The sequence below is a fragment of the Aquarana catesbeiana genome, linkage group LG05 (assembly GCF_042186555.1).
Source record: "Aquarana catesbeiana isolate 2022-GZ linkage group LG05, ASM4218655v1, whole genome shotgun sequence".
NCBI classification, from domain to species: domain Eukaryota; kingdom Metazoa; phylum Chordata; class Amphibia; order Anura; family Ranidae; genus Aquarana; species Aquarana catesbeiana.
This window is the reverse complement of record NC_133328.1, coordinates 138538920-138557217: the sequence shown is the minus strand read 5'-3', so window position 1 is coordinate 138557217 and position 18298 is coordinate 138538920. Positions and strand designations below refer to the sequence as shown.

General features: G+C 40.1%; 1 protein-coding gene across 4 annotated transcripts in view; it reads left to right on the top strand.

The window, feature by feature from the left end:
• The window catches only part of ZNF385D (zinc finger protein 385D), a 613920-nt gene that overhangs the window by 559838 nt on the left and 35784 nt on the right, over nt 1-18298 (top strand). For all 4 annotated transcript variants that reach the window (XM_073630229.1, XM_073630230.1, XM_073630231.1 and 1 more), the window contains one exon: nt 4107-4285. In XM_073630229.1, coding sequence (XP_073486330.1) covers nt 4107-4285 — 179 coding nt within the window. The remainder of the gene's footprint in view (nt 1-4106; nt 4286-18298) is intronic.

The window sequence follows — 18298 nt, the reverse complement described above, 5'->3', positions numbered from 1 at the left end:
TTTATCCTTTTTCATAAAAAGTGTACTGTCACTAAAACAAGACAGCATGGAATTATCCTTAAAATTCCAACCAGATCCTTATCCAGGCATGTGGCCTTGGTGGCCAGCAAAAAGGAGCACAGTGAGTGTGTGGCCCCCCTTCCTGTATCAGATCAGGCCGCAAAATGCGTTTTAACATTGGGGCGGTACCATATAAGGTAAGTGGCAAAGTATCCCCTTTCTTGCAAGGTATCTTGTCCCAATGTTGAAGGACAAGGGCCTCTTCCAACATCTTCTTCTCCAAAAATTATACAGTATAGTAGGAATGTGAAGCCGGAAGCCACTTTTATAATAAGAAGTAAACTTAAAACAATTTAATAATGTCCACCAATACAACTTTATAGTCAATCACCTCATCCAGTGATGTAAAACCTTGTTAATCACTATGACCCTCACTGGTTCAGTAAACCACAAACAGGCTGGGTTCAGTGAGAACTCATGATTGATTTGAACTCAAATTGCATTTACACCAATCAGCTTTTAGATTCCAATCCCATTGAGAGGAAGACAATTCGATTGCTGTAGCCAACACATACTTTACCAACTATCGTCATGCATGAGACTCAGTGGAGACATAAATTATTCCTTTCTTTGGCATTTGGCATCTGATGAGTAATCAGTAGGCTGTGATGATCCCACACTACCCTGTGAGCAGTTACTGCACAGCAGAATTTAAATAGGAAGTAAAGGCCCTTTTTTACTGACCTGCAAATGTAAAGGCATGATGTGCTTGTATGCATCTCATACTAGCACTTTATGTTAAACTTGCCTGCAAACGAAGTCATCGTTGTCCACATCCATCTCCGCCGGTCTTCCTTCTGGTTCCTTCTGGGTCTGCGGACTCTGGCTGTGTGACTGGCTGGAGCCGCGTGATGTCACTCCCACGCATGTGCATGGGAGCTACTGGTCACGGCACATGCTTCTGAAGAAACAGCACGGTCGCCATTCCTTCAGAGTGCATGTACTGAAGATGTAATTGATTGCATATACAGTAAATATCTTCTAAACGGTGCACTTTTAGGAGATATTTACAGTACCTATAGGTAAGCCTTATTATAGGCTTACCTATAGATACAAATACTACATGGAAGTTTACTTCCTCTTTAAGAATTATTATATGCTCCCTAACATATATGTATTCAATGTTTGATACAATATTTTAAGGATATGCTAGCATCTACCTTTGCATGTGTTTCCTTTACAGTGCATCCAGGAAGTAATCACAGTGCTTCACTTTTTCCACATTTTACAGCCTTACTCTAAAATGGATTAACTTAATTATTTTCCTCAAAAATTTACAAACAATACCCTACAATGACAATGTGAAAAAAGTTTGTTTTGAATCTTTGCAAATTTATTAAAACATTTAAAAAATCACATGTAAATAAATATTCACAGCCTTTGCTCAATACTTTGTTGAAGCATCTTTGGCACCAATTACGGCCTTAAATCTTTTTGAGTATGATGCTACAAGCTTTGCACATGTATTTTTGGTCAGTTTCTCCCATTCTTCTTTGCAGGACCTCTCAAGCTTCATCAGGTTGGATGGGGAGTGTTGATGCACGGCCATTTTCAGATCTCTCAAGAGATGTTCAATCGGGTTAAAGTCTGGGCTCTGGCTGGGCCACTCAAGGATATTCACAGAGTTGTTCCATAGCCACTCCTTTGTTATCTTGGCTGTGTGCTTAGGGTTGTTGTCCTGTTGGAAGATGAACCTTCGCCCCAGTCTGAGGTCCAGCGCACTCTGGAACAGGTTTTTATCAAGGATGTCTCTATACATTGCTGCATTCATCTTACCCTCAATCCTGACTAGTCTCCCTGTTCCTGCCACTAAAAAATTGCTTCACTGTAGGGATGTTGTTGGTCAGGCGATGAGTGGTGCCTGGTTTCCTCCAGACATGACGCTTGGCATTCAGGCCAAAGAGTTTATTCTTTGTTTCATCAGACCAGAGAATTGTTGTTTCTCATGGTCTGAGAGTCCTTCAGGTTCCTTTTGGAAAACTCCAGGCAGGTTGTCATGTTCCTTTTACTGAGGAGTGACTTCCATCTGGCCACTCTACCATATAAGCCTGATTGGTGGAGTGCTGCAGAGATGGCTGTTCTTCTGGAAGGTTCTTCTCTCTCTACAGAGAAATGCTGGAGCTCTGTCAGAGTGATCCTCAGGTTCTTGGTCACCTTCCTGACTAAGGCCCTTCTCCCCCGATCGCTCAGTGTGGCTGGGCTGACCGCACTAGGAAGAGTCCTGGTGGTTCCAAATGTTTTCCATTTACCAATAATGGAGGCCAATGTGCTCATTAGGACCTTCAATGCTGCAAGCAATTTTTCTGTACCCTTCCCCAGATCTGTGCCACAATACAATCCTGTCTCGGAGGTCTACAGACAATTCCTTGGACTTCATGGCTTGGTTTGTGCTCTGACATGCACTGTTAACTGTGGGACCTTATATAGACAGGTGTGTGCCTTCCAAATCATGTCCAGTCAACTGAATTTACCACAGGTGGACTCCAATCAAGTTGTAGAAACATCTCACAGATAATTAGTGGAAACAGGATGCACCTGAGCTAAATTTTAAGTGTTATGGCAAAGGCTGTAAATACTTATGTACATGTGATTTTTTCATTTTTTATTTTTAATAAATTTGCAAAGATTTCAAACAAACTTCTATCATGTTGTCATTATGGGGTATTGTTTGTAGAATTTGGAGGAAAATAATCAATTTAATCCATTTTAGAATAAGGCTGTAATATAACAAAACGTGAAAAAAGTGAAGTGCTGTGAATACTTTCCCGATGCACTGTATATTAGTGTAAATCAGGATATTGACCCTGTGTATGTTTGGGTACAAATATGATAACCCATTCTAATACAAATGTTCTAATCAATTTTTTCTGTATCTTAAAATATAATTCCTAAAGTTATAGGCTTTACGCTATAGCTTACCCTACGTTTATATAAAAATTACTTTCAGACCACAGGAATGGTACAGTTTAGATCTGCTGATAGCACCACTATTGTTAGAACTTCTGCTGCCTGTGGGCTTATGCTGTGCACAAGGTAGCTTGCCCATCATTCTCTATGATCCAGTGAGCGGAGTATCTTAACATACTAAAAGCAACATAGATAGCACTAACTATAAGTCTCTTATTTACTGACCCCAAACCAGTTCACAGCTTCACCCTGAGTTTTTTTTTTGTATAAACCTATAGCTAGCCTAGAAAAAAATTAGAAGACTGTTCAAAAATATTTGGGCAAGATTAAAAACAAATCTTATTTAGGAGTAATTTATGTCAGATAATTTAGTCCAAACAGTTTAGTCCAAAATCACACTTTTCTGAAAAATACAATGAAATGAGCTAAAATGTAATACTTTTACTACTATTGTTATTGCAACTTGTATTTATACCATATCCTAGCACTATGCATGAATAATGTTTCCTATTTAATGCAGGACAGCACATTTTAGCCCTGTTAAAGTGATATTAAATTTTTTTTGTTTCTTTTTAATAACAAACATATTATACTTACCTGCTCTGTGCAGTGGTTTTTCACAGAGCCACCCGGATCCTCCTCATCTCGGGTCCCACGGTGATGCTCCTGGCTCTTTCCACCTGCCGAGTGCCCCCACAGCAAGCAGGCTGCTCTGAGGGCACCCAAGCAGGCATGTCCCTGACCCTCAGCTCTGTATGTCCATTCACACATGGAGATGCAGCTCGGCCTGCTCCCTTTGTCTCCTGATTGGATCACTGGCTGTGATTGACAGCAGCGGGAGCCAATGGCTTCCGCTGCTGCCAAAAGCCAATCAGGAGTGTGAGTCCCTGGACATCGCTGGATCAAGAGGGTGCTCAGGTAAGTATTTGGGGGGGCTGGAGAGGCTGCTGCACACAGAAGGTTGTTTACCTTTATGCATAGAATGCATGAAGGTAAAAAAAACCTTCTGCCTTTACAACCACTTTAATGTACGTATATACAGTCAATGTCATTTAGTATATCTTTATTGTTTATTTTAAAGTACAGAAATTTAAAAGAATGCTATGTTGTTTTTTTGTTATCTTTTCCCATATTTGCAGGTACAAAGCACAAAACCATGGTGGAAGCTCGAAACGGAAGTGGCACTATTAAAGCATTTCCACGAGCTGGTGTAAAAGGAAGATTGCTTATCAGCAAAGGGAACACAGGCCTCCAAAACAAAACATTTCACTGTGAAATTTGTGATGTCCATGTCAATTCTGAGACCCAGCTTAAACAGGTAATAGCATGCTAACATATGTAGCCAGTAATATAAACAATAAAGCAACTCTGTATGTAAAATTAACGTGAGCAAGCCAAACCTGCCAAGAAAATCATCAATATTTACTGGTCACTGTTCACTAAATTCTGTTGGAGAAAAACTATAAAACGAAAAACATGACTGGTCACGTGTCTGGTCCAGTTGTAACATCTGGTGCCCACTCTGCTCTTGGGTTCTTTCAGAAAGTCCTTGTGTCCTGTAGTGATGTAGGGTTTAAAAGAAAGAACCATACAGCTCAGCAGGGGTTTGCCAATATCCAACAATACTGGAAGTGTCAGATGAAAATTTGCATCTTAAATGTTTTTAATATGAATCTAGGATCAGGAACACATGGCCATAACCTCAAACTGTCAGGAATTTTTCTTAAACTAATCCCAGGTATATTATGTTTCCAAATGAGAAGTCGAAGTGTGGAACAGACTTCCAGCAGAGGCAGTTTGACAGTCAACAATAAGTAAAATCAAATATGCTTGGAACAACCATAGATCTATCCTCAAAAACAAGAGCAATAGAAATAAAAAAGGATCAGATATGATTAAGATGATAAAGATATGATTAGGTTTTAAAGTCAGTGGAGTTTGACATCCTGAGTGATAGAATGGGTAAGTATTCATGGTTTGCTTTGCAAGCCCATTTTTAATTTTTTTTTATTTTTTTTATACACAGTGAAAATGTTGCTTTAATGTACAGTACATGCTTACATACTCTATGTTTCTTTGTGCTGATGCAACACCCTTCTGGGCTGAAACTCTCATACAAATCTCAAACTCTTATACAGCATGACTTTATGTGAAGCTACCAGTTGGGTTCTAACTCCTGTTTTTTTGTAGAACCATCTAACAATGACAGTTCATTTTTATTTTTCCAAACAATTAACCATGACAGTTCAAAGCTCTATGAGAATCGACATTTAATGCTGCTTTGGTGCTTTAAAGATGAATTAAGCAAAAAGACACATGACAACCTGCTTCAGGGAGGATTACAGTAGTATTTGGAAGGAGAACAAGTCTCCTAAGAAATGGAGGGGGTTGTTATAATATAGGCCCTCCATGTTCCTTTAAGCTTTCTAATTGTGATATGTTCCCATATCAGTTCAATATTTTTCATGTGTGTTTTCACTTAATAGAGGGTTACATTTTGATGTGGCATTTTAACTTAACTTTACACCATTTTCAGTGATGCTCTTTTCAAGAAACATTAAAGAAAATTTGCCATGAGAGAAACATAAAGGCAGCCACTGTGGACCTCTTCTTCTGAAAGTGCTAGTTGTTAGGCTATCATGCTGACCCTTTTGATTTAGTGGTCATTGACCTGAAACAAGTATGTAGATTAATGCTTCAGAATTTACTTTGAATTTGTTGATACTTATTCTGTCCCAATGGCTCATAAACAATGGTCAGAGGGACAACATAATAGCCAGGACCAATATGCCCTGTACACACGATAGGATTTTCCAATGGAAAATGTGTGATAGGACCTTGTTGTCGGAAATTCCGACTGTGTGTAGGCTCCATCACACATTTTCCATAGGAATTTCGGACACACAAAGTTTGAGAGCTTGCTATAAAATTTTCCGACAACAAAATCCATTGTCGGAAATTCCGATCGTGTGTACACAAATCCGATGCACAAAGTGCCACGTGTGCTCAGAATAAATTAAGAGAGGAAAGCTATTGGCTACTGCCCCGTTTATAGTCGCGACGTACGTGTTTTACATCACAGCGTTTAGAACGATCGGATTTTCCGACAACTTTGTGTGACCGTGTGTATGCAAGACAAGTTTGAGCCAACATCCGTCGCAAAAAATCCATGGATTTTGTTGTCGGAATGTCCGATCAATGTCCGACCGTGTGTACAGGGCATTACACTAACATTTTCAGATGGTCAGCAAAGGAGGTTCTCAGTTTTTTCTCTTGACAGGTTTATTTTAAAGATTTGTTAATGTGTTGGTTAAAAATCAGAACCAAATATTATAAATAATAACATCTGATGTTTCCACTATTGGGCACACTCTAAAGCAGTAGGGGATACCAGAGGTAATTGTTTTTATATTTTTGTACTTAACTTTCATTAAAAATGTAGAAATATACATATTTTTTTATCTTGTGGTTTAAAGCAGCCCCTTGTCTCAGCATTTCCAACAGTTTCTAGGGAAAGTCAGTGCTGGAACCATTGGCTGTAAGTGACAGAAGTGGCCCAGCATTAAGCCCAGGACATGAACTGATCAGCTCCTGAGCATATAATCCTTCTCATTAAGAACGTTGCATTAAGGTACTGTATAAGACACAACACGGAGACACCTCTGAAGAAAAAAACACTCCAGGACTCATGGGGGTCATAAGGGAAGGTTTCAGGGGCTCTAAAGTTTAGTATATAGTTTTAACTAAGGGCAAAACTTGTTTTCAAATTTTACCAGAGTGGTTAAGGGTTAGAACCACTATCTACTTTCTATTGTCTGCGATCCTATTTAGGAAGATTCATTCTTTCTAATTTCTCTGATCACCTGGAATACAAGTGAGGGAAATTCAAAAGTTTTAAATTGCGACCAGAACAGGAATAGATGAAAAATCTTCAAATGGGGACACTTGTTACTATGAAAACTGTCTAACAGGGAATTTCCCTCACATTGGAAAGTTATCTTCTCACTTCATTTGAGTCTACAGGCCAGAAAACGATGGTAAATCCCATTAATGAGATGCAGATGGCAGAAAAAAAAACTTACAGCAGTTTTAACCCTACTCCACTTTATCCACAATACATTTTAAAAAAATTGCTTTCAGATATACTTTAAGAAAAATATTGCCCATAGCTATTGTTCAGAATAATTTGAGCTTTAAATGTAGTGTACACATTTTAAAGCTAATATATATTCTTTCTGCATATATACAGTATTCTGCATGCATGTACTGTATTCAGGAATACAAAGTAATATTCTTGAAAATATTTTATGGTCAACTAGATAAGAACTATTGCATATACATATTTAATATTTACCCTTTTAGCCAGCAAGGGGTGAATATGACACACACCCTAAATGAGTCATCTAAATGGCTCAGAAGAGAACTACCCTCCTTAGAGGATCTCGTCTAGATCTGAAGTCTGCAGGAGCAATCAACAAGTGCAGAGCCATTCCTGTGCTCTCCTAATATAAATCCAAGCATGCTCTGCAACATGCAAATACTCCCGATAGCTGATAGAGAGGCAAATGCCTCTAGGAAAAATGTATCTCCTAAAATGACGGTTACTGTTTTATCTTGAAACCTGAATTGATTACAGTTTGTGAGAGGAAAGAATGTATTACTTTGTCTTTACATTGTAATAACATCCTTGTTTTCTACAGGATACTCTTCATTTTATATATCATTGATGTTTGCTTTTGTAATCTGTGTTGTCTGTCGTGCATAAATAATTATGGTAAATATTTTCTATAAGCATAAAACAGTTATAAGCTTATGTTTTAAAAAATACAATAACCATATGGTTTATGTAATACAGTTTATAATAAGACACATAGATATATACATTCTTATTCCAGAGTTTGCCAAGTCCGACGATGTTTAAAGCCCAAATCCAGCAAAAATATGTCATTTTGTTTTGGATACAGCAAAGAAGGGTTAGAAACCCTATCTGTTTTTATTGCCATCTGTGTCCCTGATAAGATTTCCCTCCCTTCCTGATAGTACAGGAAATAATGGGTACATAGACAAAAACACATTTTTATATTAATAAACAAGGGGTTACATCCATATACATCCGCTTCTGTCAACATCCGTTTTTTGGAACGGAGCAAAGCCCTATTTTTCTTCCATTAAAAAAAATAGATCGGACAAAAAACGTATGTAAACGGACAAACGGTCTGTTTTTGCGTGAAAAAAAGGCAATGGGACTCAAGTGGTTAAGGCCTCTAAGCTTGTGAATGTAAAAAATTGATGAAAAACAGATGTAAAAAGGACGACTAACTGGTCTTATAGAAAACTGTCACTTGATCTTTGCAAACACGCTTTAGCCTAGCATGGAATATGACATAATATAGCCAAAGCAAAATACATTGTGAATACATAGAAAGCTTTAAGGTGAAAAACGTTAAAGGATAACTGCACTTTCATGGGGAAAAAAAAACGAAAAAGGAAAAAATAATATAGCGTATATAATTGCGACATAAGTCATATTGTATATAAATGTTATTCAAAAAAAATCCCTTTCCTTTGCAATCTGCAGCTCTGTAATTTTTTTTTTTTATATTGATATACACATTCAATTGATGTACATCTCAGTAATTATTACATTACTTTTGTTGTCGATACGTCAGAAAAACAATCATTGTAAGCAGAGTAATTCAATTGTTCATATTATTTTTCTTTGTTTTACTTTATCCTCATTAACAGTAACATTAACCTTTGGGCCATATAGACCAGTACTTGTCAAAAGTTGTGCATTGTAAAGAATTTATTGCTAAGAGACGCTCAAAAGTGTCATTTCTATGAACCGCTTTGGTAATGTCTGACATATTGATGGCTGTTGTGGATTTCCAGTTTCGTAAGATCAATAAACATGTCTCTAGTAGTATGTGTGTTATAACTGGCCTAAAATCTGTATGAAATTTTTCTATGTTCAGATGCAGAATTGCCAGCACCGGGTCTGGGGGTGTGAGTACTCCTGTTATTGTAGATATCATTTGAAATACCTGGTTCCACATGCATTTAACTGTAGGACAATACCAAAGCATGTGTAATAGGTTTCCTATTTGTCCACAGGCTCTCCAGCAGTGTGGTGAAGCTCCAGGGAAGAATTTCGTTATTCTATATGTAGTGTAATGCCATCTGTTTGCCATTTTGATAGCTAATTCCCAGTGTTTGACACAGTGAGAGGCTTTGTGTATTGCCCTGAATATTTGTTGCCATTGTTCTACTGAAACTTCTATACCTAATTCTTCCTCCCATTTTTTCATTGCTATAGTTTTTGTAAGTGTGAGTTTATCTCTGGTGATGTTATAAAAAAAGGATATACCTCTTATGTGTTGCTTATGCCGCGTACACACGAGCGGACTTTACGGCGGACTTTGCCCGGCGGACTTTTCGTCGGACTTTGTTTGCTCCTTGCGCCGGACTTAAAAACGAACGGACTTGGCCACACACGGTCACTGCAAAAGTCCGCTGGTTTTGAACGCGGTGACGTATAGCACGTACGACGGGACTAGAAAAAGGAAGTCCAAGCCCCACTCCGGCACCCTTTGGGCTCCTTCTGCTAATCTCGTGTTAGTAGAAGTTTGGTTAGAGACGATTCGCGCTTTTCACACTTCAGCTTATTTCGTTCGTTTTCTGCGGTTCAGTTTGTGCTTGTGAGGTTTGTATCTGCTTTTCAGTGCGTGTTGGTCAGTTCGTAACCTGCCTTGCAGGCCGTTCTGCTCCGCTCGTTCCTGATTTTCAGGTCGTTCTTCATAGGCCTTGCTGTTCTTCAGTGCGTTTGTTATAAGTTTGTTTGTTTGAGCAGCCGACCGTTTTGAAGCCATGTCGAGTGGACGTTCTCGTTCTCGAGTTCGTGCTTTGTGGGGACTTGGTGTTGGGGTTAATACTTTGACCCGAGTCCAGTCCATGAACAGGGCGAGGAGGAGTTCATGGACCAAGAATTGGTTGCGCCAGCGTGACCAGTTCTGTCATATGCCTTTGCTCCGTGAGCTCCGTGAGAACAATCCTGATGATTTCAGGAATTTTCTCAGGATGACGGACCCCATCTTTGAGCGTCTGCTGGCTATGCTGACCCCCTATATCAGCAGGCAGGATACCTGCATGAGGCAAGCCATCAGTGCGGAGCAGAGGCTAGTTGCCACGTTACGTTATTTGGCAACAGGGAGAAGTCTTCAGGACTTACAGTTCTCGACAGGCATCTCCCCCCAGGCTCTGGGGATCATAATCCCAGAGACCTGTTCTGCTATTATTCAGGTCCTGCAGAAGGAATATATGAAGGTAAGTTTTATCCTTTAACATTACATGATATGTATTAAATGTTTTTTGATGTATTGTAGAACTGTCCTCTTTACCTAATTGCCATGCTTTCAATCTGCTGTGAATGTCCCCTTTATCTTTGTGAATGCCTATTTTAATAATTTATTGCCCTATGCATGCCTAATTTTTTTCATTAACCTCCCCACCATGCAATGCTGGGTGCATTTTTATCTCTAGACTATAGTCCATTGAACAATGTATATTGTCTGCTCCATTGTCTTGTTTGTCCCTCCCCCACCCCACTAATGTTTCAGCCAGTCAGGTGTGTTTGTTAACCTAATTAGAACCCCTCCCCCACCCCACTAATGTTTCAGCCAGTCAGGTGTGTTTGTTAACCTAATTAGAACCCCTCCCCCACCCCACTAATGTTTCAGCCAGTCAGGTGTGTTTGTTAACCTAATTAGAACCCCTCCCCCACCCCACTAATGTTTCAGCCAGTCAGGTGTGTTTGTTAACCTAATTAGAACCCCTCCCCCACATTCAAATGTATCAATGGGCCATCATAGGGGGTGATTAATCTTATAAGTGTGCCTTATGTTTTTAAACATTTCAATTACAAACACACATATTCATAATATTTGACTGCTGTTGTTTACTAATGTTTTGGTGTAATCTGAAATAAAATTTTTGTTATTAAAGTCCTTATCTTTTTTTTTTGCACTCCACAGTTTCCTACAAGTCCACAGGAATGGCAGACTGTGGCCTCCCAGTTCGCTGACCGTTGGGACTTTCCCAACTGTGTCGGGGCGATTGACGGGAAACATGTCCGGATTGTGCCACCACCGCATTCGGGGTCTTATTTCTTTAACTACAAGGGGTTCCATAGTGTAGTTTTGATGGCGGTGGTCTCGGCACATTTGGAGTTTATGTTTGTGGATGTGGGGAAGAACGGCCGGATGTCTGATGGAGGAGTCTTTGCACAGACCGAGCTGTGCCATCGTCTCCAGACCGGTGGCCTGGAATTGCCACCTGATGACGATAATGTGGATGGACTCCCCTCAGTTTTTATTGCTGGTGAAGCATTTGCTCTCTGTGAGAACTTGATGAGGCCGTTCCCCCAAAGGACACTCACCCCTGAGAGGAGGGTATTTAATTATCGGCTGGCCAGAGCAAGAAGGGTTGTGGAGAATGCCTTTGGTATTCTGGCCAGCCGGTTCCGTATCTTCCTTACGGCTATTAATTTGGCGGACTATAAAATCAACCACGTCATCCTTGCTTGCTGCATCTTGCATAACTTTTTAAGGAGACATTCAGCTATATATCTATCCTCTGTTGGGCCTGAGCCCAGACTGGAAGAGTCTAGTAGCACTTTCACAGGCCTAGAAATTGGGCGTATTGGCTTGGCCCCCCGAACCGCACGTCAAGTGCGTGACCGTTATGTCAATTATTTTAATGGTCGGGGGGCCATTGCTATTCAGCAACAGCTGTAAGTTTATATCAAAAATAAAAAAGAAAATTGGTTTATCTAAATATCTTGTTTTTATTGTTGTTTACCTTTAAGTTATGTCTGTCTCCTAGTGCACTTGTAGTAGTGTCAAGTGCGTTTCGCTTTAGTTAATCAGGCCCACAAAAACAACCCCTAAATTTTGACTTCAAGAAACAGCCACACACATTGTATAGTGTAAAAAATTTTACTTGGTGCACATTGAAAGGTGCATTTTTTACCATATTTTTTTTTTTTTCAAAAATATTTTACGTTGTGTAAAAAAATACTATTTTAGTAAATTATTCAAGCCATTTTTTCTCAAAAATATAGACCTTTATCTAACAAGATTTACATACACAACAGTGTTTTTAGAAACAAAAATTAGAATATAAATGAACTTACAAAGTTCAACAATATTTCGAGAACGGTGCATGTAATGTCACCCTTGGAAATTGTTCATTTATAAGATGCTCAAAATTGAGCTTTAAGAAAGGGTCAAGTCAACATGTGCTATCTCCTATCATGGGAGAGCAATGTACGTGTTTTGTGTGTGCAATCCCATTTTTGGTTCCTCTCACCACCAAAGAATTTTCAGGATGAAGGGTTTGCAAACACAAAACAAGTACATTGCTAACCCATGATGGAAGATAGCACATGATGACACACCGTGTGCATCACACATTTTAAATTTGGGTATACCCCCAAAATATTCCCAAAATTTTTGATAACAAAATAACTTCACAAGGAAATGAAGAACATGATTGATGTTTTTAGGCCAAACGTGATTATATTCGGCCCAAAACATCAATCATGTTCTTCATTTCCTGTTGCATGGAGTCCAGGCGAAGTTTCATGCTGTGAATTTGTTCACGCATTTGATCTATGTGGCCATTCCACAGCATAATCTGGCCAATTAATCTTTGTGCACTGTCTGTGGTGAAGTGCTCTGCCGCTTGGCCTTCCACAACCAGAAACTCACCTAAAACGAGTGAATAAAAACAAGGTTTACAATATGCACGCCAAAATACAGTAAAACTGAAGCTGGGGTGTCAGTCACTCACTTGGTGGGCTTGAAACCTCGCACACTTCCTCCACCTCTCCTTCCTCAAGGTCGTCGGGTGGGCGTGGTCTTGGGCTGGGGCTTGGGGTAGGTTCGGCCTCAGGCTGGTGACTTGGGGGGGTCCTGAGATCCTTGGACTGTTGTCTGAGTCTTTTCTCCCCTATGAGATTAGAAAAAAAGGTATAGTTAAAAAACACTGATCTTTTATGTTTTAATAAATAAAGTAGAACGTTAGTTAATATTTTTTCGAAATTTGCACAGATGCTGACACCTCAATGATCTCCTATGTGTATTACCCCTCAAAAATTTCGTTATGGTCACATAGTACACTAGAAAATGCATTTCCTTAGCAAAATGCGTGGGAATGCTGAATAGCTACATGGCTAAAATGACCGCCATCAAAACTGCCCCATCATATTCCTATATTATAAATCAGTACATGGTGTGTCTGTCCCCTCCCCCTGGGCTCTGTAATCAGAGCTGAGATGCTCCAGCCACCTCCCCCCTGTGTATAACAGAAGCTTGGGTAACCATGGCAACAAAACAAACACAGTACACTCTGATTAATGTCTAAAATGTCACGAAATGACCTCTAAACAAAAATCTTTTTCTCCAAAATTTAAAAAAATATCAAACAGAAAGGATATAGCCAGATAGATGAATATTTAGTGAACATTGTAAAGTTTGTTTGGTGTCTCTAGGTGAAAGTATGAAGGACCGGAAACTTTTGGGAGCGGAAGAAGAATTTGAGGATTTCAAGCATGCTCCCATTGAATTCAATGTTGAAAAAAGTGAATAAAAAATTATTATTTAAGAAAGTATAAATGTTATTAACAAATTTGAAAATGACCACACATCAGCTAAAAGAGACGAACATTTTAATAGTTGAATGGTTTTAATAGCTGAAAGTATGCAGAAGTTACGCAGAGCCAAAAAACGTACGGAAGAAAAGTCTAAGTAAATTTATACACAAATAAAATCGAAGAACAATAGTGGGACTGCTAAATCATTCCCACTAACTATAGTGCTCGTGAGTCCAGATGTGGAAACAGCTGCTGTGTCCTGTCCCTACATTACACTGAATCATTTTGGATGAAGCATTATATTTTCAAACACATCTACACCACATCAACTCATTGTGGGAATTCGCAAAATTATCAAGCCATAAATGTATATCCAACCCTGTACCATCGTATTTGGCGAAAAAATAACGTCACTTTCTAAAGTATCCGATCTATTCCAAAGAACGGTATTTACGAACGATGCAGAAAAACCGCCAAAAATAAGGATCAGCATGCAAGTTCTGTATCTCAATAGTAAAACACAAGTACTTACTTTTTTTCAGCAGCTTCTTTATTCGCCAATATTGCTCTGGCTCACGACTTTTTATGTCAGACCACCGCTTCCGCAATTGTTCTTTCGAACGTTTTGTCCCAAATTTCTCTTCCAGAGCGGTGACAACTGAGGACATTATTTTCTCCTTTCTCAGATTGGGTCGTGTGTACGGTCCTTTTTTGCCATCGTAGTCCTCCCTTCTTAATATGGACACCATCTCCACCATCTCTCCAAAAGCCATGTTGGTGGCCTTATATCTCCTCCGGGATGTGGATGTTTGGGGCTCCGGGCTTTCCTCCGCGCTACTTGCACTTAATCGCTCCGCCATCTTTTGCTATCTACTCCCACTGCGCAACGAAGAGTGAAGGGGCGGGGCCAAATCGTACTTACGAACGTCAGGGGCGGGCGACGCAGGCGGAGCATGACACATGCGCAGTGTATATAAAGCTAGTACGATGGCCTATGTATGTCCGTGCGGAAGTAGCGAGCGGAACAAACGAAGGTAAGATTAAAGTGTGTGTGTGTGTGTGTGTGTTTGTGTGTGTCCCCGTGTGTGTCCCCTAGATTACAACACAAACTAATCCTGAGATTTGGGACTGACATTTAAGTTTTGATCTTGTGTCTTGTCTTGCAGAAATAATGAATCCCTTTAAAGAGGAAGAGTTTTTGACACATTTCATTGATCTCTATGAGCAGAAGAAAAACCTCTGGGAGGTCAAACACCCCCAATATTATAATCGTGATGTTAGGAAGGCAACACTGGGCACACTTTTAGAGTTTGTGAAGACTCGACTCCCCCAGGCAGACCTCAAGTTTGTGGACAGGAAAATAGGTATCTTGCGTAATATGTATAAGCGGGAACACAGAAAAATCCTGGAGTCGCTGAGATCCGGGGCAGCAGCTGACCAAGTTTATGTACCCAAGTTGTGGTATTACCACAAACTGCAATTCCTGGATGAGCAGACCGAAGCCAGGCAATCCCTTTCCACCCTTCCCTCCAGCCTTCCCTCCACCCTTCCCTCCAGCCTTCCCTCCAGCCTTCCCTCCAGCCTTCCATCCACCTCCACCCCAGCTGAGGAGTCCCAGGATGAACTGGGCCTTTTCACCATAGATGAAGTGGATGCGCCCAGGAGGATGACTGCAACAGAGCAGGAATCCCTAGAGCTCATACGGGAAGCAAGCCGGATCCTGAGTAAACCTCCCAATGTAGAGGAGGCGTATGGCACCTATATAGCCGGCAGATTACAGGAGTTGGAAAAGGGCCAACGCCTCCTCTGTGAGGGTCTATTTTTCCAGGCTTACCAGAAGGGCTTGAGAGGGGAGCTTACTGCTAACACATATATAGCAGATGAAGCCACTCCTACTCCTCCTCCTCCTCCTGCCCCAAGTACACCACCAGAGGCACAACCTCCGAGGAAGGCTGCAGAGAAGCGTGGAGGGAAGGCTGCAGAGAAGCGTGGAGGGAAGGCTACACGGAAGAGTCGAAAGTGATTGCCTGGTTTCTGTCTGGTCTGACTGTGCTCCCTGTGCTCCCTATAGTCGCAAGATACCTATTTTCTTGTCCTGAAACTTGATGTGTGTCCTGGGGGACGAAAGGCTTCCCAGATTCTAAAAGTGTGTCCAGTGTTGCCTTCCTAATTTTTGTGTTTATTAAAAAAATACTTTTGGGTTTACCTTACATTCTTGCCTATGTCTTTGGATTAAAAGACGCCATTTTGTTTGGGAGTAGGCAGGTACAGGTCGAAAAGACTATGGGGTTGATTTTAGAAAAGCAAATAGTCTGTGCACTTTGCAGAGGGCAGTTGCCCTCTGCAAGTGCAATTGCTCCAGAGCATCAGAAATTAGTTAAAAGCTTGACTTTGCAAAGAGTACACAATCCTGTGCAAGTAAAACCAAAAAAATAACCTTTTTGCTTGCACATGATTGGATGATGGAAGTCAGCAGAGCTGCTTCACATTTAATAAAGCTTGGGAGCAACTGCTCTTGCAGAGGGCAAATGCAATTTCAAAAATGCACAGCCTTTTTACCTTTAGGAAAGCAACCCCTATGTGTGTTTTTGTCAAATAAAAAGAATTTATTTTGATTTTACATGATTTTAGGAATCAATCAGCAGAGCTTCCCCGAATTTAAGCTCTTGCCCTCAGTTTTTATGCGACTGCACTTCCAACAAGTGCACTTGGTGTGCAATTTCTCAAGTGAACGTTTCACTTGATATTCTTAAATGATTTAAGCCTTTTGTCAAAAACAAGCTCGGGGGAAGCTCTGCTGATTTTTTCAGAAAAACATGTCAAATAAAAATTAATTGTTTTGGTTTGGGCTTCCTTGCATGTGCCCCTCGGATCCACAGCGAACACACTTCAAAATGCTCTTTATGTGGAATTATATGTATAATTAGCAATTGGAGTGAAAAATGATTTTGCATTTGTTAAATACACCCCCCTATGTCTAATGAACAAGGGACAACAACCTCATTAAGGTTCTTTAAAACAACACAAAATATGAATGTTAATTGTGGTAACTTGAAAATACACACCAAAAATGTGGTTAGCATTTAACACACATTGTAAAATAGCTAAAGTGTTGAAATAAAAAAAAAAAAAAAAAAATATTTTACAATTAAAAATTTATGGAGATCTGGCTGTTACAAAATATTATATTAGTCATGGCAGGAGGATAAATCACGAAGAAAGAAGTTTGTGAGAACTCTGTGTGAATATAAAGCAGAAAAACAACTTCATTCCTCTCGCATTATCAATCCTAAAAAAAGGCTGTATTAAAAGACGACAGAAGAGGAATGTGCTAGCTTCAAGACGAAGGCTAGTTTTACCAGACCGAGCGCTTCCGTCTTGTAATTGCTTCAGAGCATGCGTCAGTTTGAGTTCATCGGACTAGCACACAGACGATCGGTTTGTCCGCTAGAAAGAAGAGTCCGTCGGATAAATTTTAAACAAGTTTCAAATCTAATTCCGTCCAACTTTTTAGAAAACAAAGTCCGCTGGAGCCCACACACATCGAATTGTCCGACGAAATCCAGTCCGCCGGGCAAAGTCCGCCGTAAAGTCCGCTCGTGTGTACGCGGCATTAGTTGTGGAGTAAAATTGCCATATTTTACTAGGAAGGGATATAATCGGTGTAGGTTGAGATTTAATGAAGTGTACAATCCTCAAGCATGTAAACCTCTTCTCCGTTGGAGGGTGGTACTGCGTCATGAGTTGTTCCACAGATTTAGGTTGTGTACCATTATAAAGGTCTGATATATGTGTTATGCCCTTAGTTGTCAAGTCTCTGACTGTCAGCATTGGAATCTTTGTCTCTAAGAATTTAAGGGGATTTTGTAATGTGTGTCCTAAATGTCCCTACATGTTTGTCCCATTATGAATCTCCACGCTTTTAATGATATCTGCGTTGTAGGATACATTGTTTTTGTGTCCCATGGTATCCACCTGTCTGTCATGAGTAGTGAGGGTAAATCTTTTGTCTGTACTGTTGTCTTTTCGATGTCCACCCATAATGGTGTACCAGTTGTTTGGAACCAATGTTTGTTTTGGTCTAGGCGTACTGCCCAGAAGTAGTCATGTATGTCTGCTAGTCCTGAGCCGCCCTCTTTTCTATGGGATGTGAGGTTATTTTGTGAGCCTCTAGCTTTTTTCCCATTCCATATATATCTCCAGCCAAGATTTGCAATGTTTTTAAGGAAATGTTGAGGGATGTTCAATGGTAGGGTGCGGAATATATATAGTATTTGCGGCAATATCATCATTTTGTAAGCTGCAATTCTACCCATCCATGATATCTCATTGTTTGACATGTTTCTAATTTGAGCTTCCAGTTTGTCAACCAGTGGTATCATATTGGCTTTTATCATTGTGGAGACTTTGTTCGTAAGTGCAATCCCTAGATATGTGATGCTCCTTTTGCTCCACATATATGGTAGTTGTGTTTGTAGTGTATTACGGGTGTTGGTTGAAACACCCATATCTAATATTAACGATTTAGTGAAGTTAACTTTGTAATAGGATATTTCCCCAAAGGCAATAAGGATTTTGGGGGCTTGTTTTAGAGAAATAGTGGGATTGGTCAGGAGCAGGATTACATCGTCCGTGAATAGGTTGATGGTGTGAGTGTTAGTTCCAAACTGGAAGCCCGTG